The following is a 3,892-nucleotide window of genomic DNA, read 5'->3' as shown; positions in this document are numbered from 1 at the left end:
CCCATACTGACCAGGTATTCATCCCACAGGGATCCCATATTCACCAGCTATTGATCCCATATTGATCCCATACGGACCAGGTATCCCTTATTTGTCCCAAATTGACCTGGTATTCATCCCATATGGATCCCATATTGACCAGGCATTCATCCCATATGGATCCTATATTGACCAGGTATACATCCCATACTGATCAGGTATTCATCCCATATTGATCCCATACTGATCAGGTAGTCATCCCGTATGGATCCCATATTGACCAGGTATCGATCCCATGTTGATCTATTTCTTTCTCTCTCTCTCTCTCTCAAAACTCCCGGGAAAGTCCACTTCGCAGTGCGCTTTTTTCCGACTTCTCTTTCGGAGGGCCTCTCCCATTGGCCAGCGCCGAGGCCGAGGCCGGCTCTGATTGGCCGAGAGCCTGGGCGGGGGGCGGGGCCAGGGAAGAGTCAAAAACTCCCTTTCGGGCCGGAGAAGTTTTGGAAAGTGTTTGTGCCTCCGGCCGCCGATGGCGAGAGCTGCCCCTTCGCTCCGGAGTGACGCCGAATTGCTGCGATCGCCGGGGCCGGGGCCGGGCTTCCAGGGCTCGGGGGCCCCCTTCCCCTTCTAGCCTTGCTCCGCTTTGAATCTGAAGTCACTCCGCTTCGTCTCGGGACGAGAAACCGGAGTCGAGGAGAAAGCGGCAACGCCTCGGCTGGATCCGGATTCGGCTTCTCTTGGCCAATTTTTTAAAATATAGATAGATAGATATTCCTCCTTTGGAAGCCTTTCTCCTTCTCTCTTTCTTTCTTGCTCTCCTTCTGGGAAGGGATCCTTTTCGCTTCCTTTCATTTTTGGCTTTTCAAAAGTTTGACTTTTGAAACGAAAAGGAAGAGGCATTTAAAAGGAGGGGGGAAAGACAGAAGGAAGGTAAGAAAAGCGGAGAGGAGGCACACTCTTTCTTTGCAAAAGCGAGAGAGCAAAGAAGAAGAAGAAAAAGAAAGAGAGAGAAAGAGAGAGAGAGAGAGAGAGAGGAAGCGCTGGCTGGCAAGGATTGGGCCCCCGTTTTGCTCTTAAAGAAGAACCTATTTTGATTTTGAAGTATTTGGAAAAGAAGCCTTTGAATTTGAATCCGACTTTTGGAGGAGTTCCAAAGTGGATCGGGTCCTCCGAAGAAAGGGCCTCTTTTTTGGCTTGGAATTGCAGCTGACTTGGAGCCTCGGAAAGAGAAGAAGACGAAAAAGGGGGGGGAAAGAAAGTAATTCCTTGCCTCCAAAGGACTTCTAATATCCTTTTTTCTTTTCCTTTCTTGGTTGGAGTTGACTTGGAGCCTAGGAAGGAGGAGAAGACAAAATCAAAAGTAAAGCAATTCTCCCTCTGCAAAGGGCTTCGAGTATCTCTTTTTCCTTCTTCTTAGTTGGAATAAATAGACTTGGAACTGAGGAAGGAGGAGAAGAAAAAGTCAAAACTAAAGCAATTCTTTTCCCGCAAAGGACTTCTTTTTAATCCTTCTTGGTCGGGGCTGACTTGGAGCCTTGGAAAGAGAAGCAGAAAGAGGAAAAAGGCAAGTAATTCCTCGCCTTTAAAGGACTTCTAGCATCCTTTCCCCGCTCCTTTCGTGGCTGGAGTTGACTTGAAAGGAGAAAAAGGAAAAGGAAAGCAATTCCTGGCCCTCAAAGGACTCCTGGTATCTATCCCCTTTCCTCCTTCTTCTCAGCTGGAATAGACTTGGAGCCTTGGAAGGAGGAGGAGAAGAAAAGGTCAAAAGCAAACCAATTCCTTGTCCTCAGAGGACTTCTGGTATCTCTTTCACCTTCTTCTTGGTTGGAGTTGGACTTGGAGCCTTGGAAGGAGAAGAAAAAGTCCAAAGCAAACCAATTCCTTGCCCCCAGAGGACTTCTAGTATCTCTTTCACCTTCTTCTCGGTTGGGCTTGAAGGAAAGGGGGGAAAGGCCATCGAAGGAGGGCAGAGAGTGGCTGTTGCCACGATGCAAGCCCGTTACTCGGTGTCGGACCCCAACGCCTTGGGAGTGGTGCCTTACTTGAGCGAGCAGAACTACTACCGGGCGGCGGGGACTTATGGGGCCATGGCCGGCTCCATGGGGGTCTTCTCGGGGCACCCGGAGCAGTACGGGGCCGGCATGGGCCGCTCCTATGGGCCTTACCACCCCCACCACCAACCCACCGCCCCAAAGGACTTGGTCAAGCCCCCTTACAGCTACATCGCCTTGATCACCATGGCCATCCAGAACGCCCCGGAGAAGAAGATCACCTTGAACGGGATCTACCAGTTCATCATGGACAGGTTCCCCTTTTACAGGGAGAACAAGCAAGGCTGGCAGAACTCCATCCGACACAATCTGTCCCTCAACGAGTGCTTCGTGAAAGTGCCCAGAGATGATAAGAAACCCGGCAAAGGCAGCTACTGGACCTTGGACCCGGACTCTTACAACATGTTCGAGAATGGGTCCTTCCTCCGGCGGCGTCGGAGGTTCAAGAAGAAAGATGCCACCAAGGAGAAAGAAGAACCGACTGGGAGGAAAGGAGGAGGAGGAACGGGAGGAGAAGCCACCTCCAAAAGTGGAGCCACGGAGTTGAGCAACTCTAGAGACCCACCACCACCACCACCCAACAACAGCAACCACCATCACCACCACCATCATGTCCATCATCCTGGCGCCTCCTCTGCTACCTCTTTGGAGAAGAAAGTGGTTATCAAAAGCGAAGCGTCCTCTTCCCCAGAGCTGCCAGTCATCACCAAAGTGGAGACCCTCAGCCCTGAAGATAATAATGGTGATGCTGGCGGTGATGCTGGTGGTCTCCAAGACAGCCCTGGAAGCCTGGCCTCCACTCCGTCGGGGTCTACGGAGAACTCCCTGCCCAGCGAGGCCCATCCTGGGCCCCACTCCCACCAGCACCCCCCAGGCCCTCCTTCCAATGGCCTCTCCTCCGGTTTCAGCGTGGAGAACATCATGACTTTGAGGAGCTCCCCGTCCGCAGAGCTCAGCCCGGTCGGGAGGACCTCGGGCTTGGTCTCCTTGGGTTACAGCCAAGCCCCCAACGCCGCCCCTAACCCCCTTTACAGCCAGGCTTGCAGCTTGGGGGGCTTGGGGGAAGCCGGGCCCAGCTACCAATGCAGCATGAGGGCCATGAGTTTGTACACCGGGGAGAGGAGTGCTCCTCACATGTGCGTCTCGGCGGCCACTTTGGAGGAGGGCAGCTCCATCTCCGAACAGCACTCTCCAGCCTTGAATTTGCAGCAGACCCAGACCCAGCAGCAAGCAGAGAACAACCCTCACCATCACCACCATCATCCCCAGCACCACCATCAGCACCATCATCCCCATCACCATCAAGGAGGGGGAGGAGGAGGAGGAGGAGGAGGAGGGGGAGGAGGAGGAGGAGGAGGGCAAGCAGTAGCAGCGGCGGCAGCGGCGGCCTGGTACTTGAACCACTCCTCGGACCTCAGCTCCCACCTCTCCGGCCACGGCTTCCCCGGGCAGCAGCAGGGCTTCCCTCCGGTCCGGGAGATGTTCAGCCCGCATCGCCTGGGGCTGGAGGCCTCCGCGGCGGCCCTGGGAGAAGCCCAAGGAGGCAGCAGCCCCGGCCCCAACGCCAACCCCGCCAACGCCTGCCAGCTGCCCTACCGAGCAGCCCCCGCAGCCCTCTACAGGCAATACTCCTACGACTGCGCCAAGTACTGAGGCTTCCTCCCGGATGGACCAGGCAGGCATCCCGTGTTGATCCTACATGGACCAGATCTTCATCCCATATTGAACCCATGTTGACCAGGTATTCATCCTGCATGGACCCTGCATTGACCAGGTAGTCATCCTCTATGGATCTCACACCGACCAGGTAGTCATCCCGTATTGGTCCCTTATTGATCCTGCATGGACCAGGTGTTGATTCC

The 3,892-nt window shown here is 54.4% G+C and overlaps 1 protein-coding gene across 1 annotated transcript; it reads left to right on the top strand.

Annotated features, from left to right (window-relative positions):
- The first annotated feature begins 1,967 nt into the window (after positions 1-1,967).
- LOC149305777 (forkhead box protein C2-like) lies at positions 1,968-3,683 on the top strand. The gene has a single exon (XM_089476732.1). It carries the CDS (start codon positions 1,968-1,970, stop codon positions 3,681-3,683), a length of 1,716 nt encoding a protein of 571 aa, XP_089332858.1.
- Positions 3,684-3,892: the final 209 nt, after the last annotated feature.

Source organism: Sceloporus occidentalis, unplaced genomic scaffold (assembly GCF_023333645.1).
Source record: "Sceloporus occidentalis isolate IW3139 unplaced genomic scaffold, rSceOcc1.0.p SCAF_10, whole genome shotgun sequence".
Classification (NCBI taxonomy): Eukaryota; Metazoa; Chordata; class Lepidosauria; order Squamata; family Phrynosomatidae; genus Sceloporus; species Sceloporus occidentalis.
The sequence above is the reverse complement of the archived record's forward strand: the minus strand, read 5'-3'. Positions and strand labels throughout refer to the sequence as shown.

Bases quoted from the DNA above. Each gene is read 5' to 3' on its own strand.
- LOC149305777 (XM_089476732.1), top strand. From the start codon at position 1,968: ATGCAAGCCCGTTACTCGGTGTCGGACCCCAACGCCTTGGGAGTGGTG.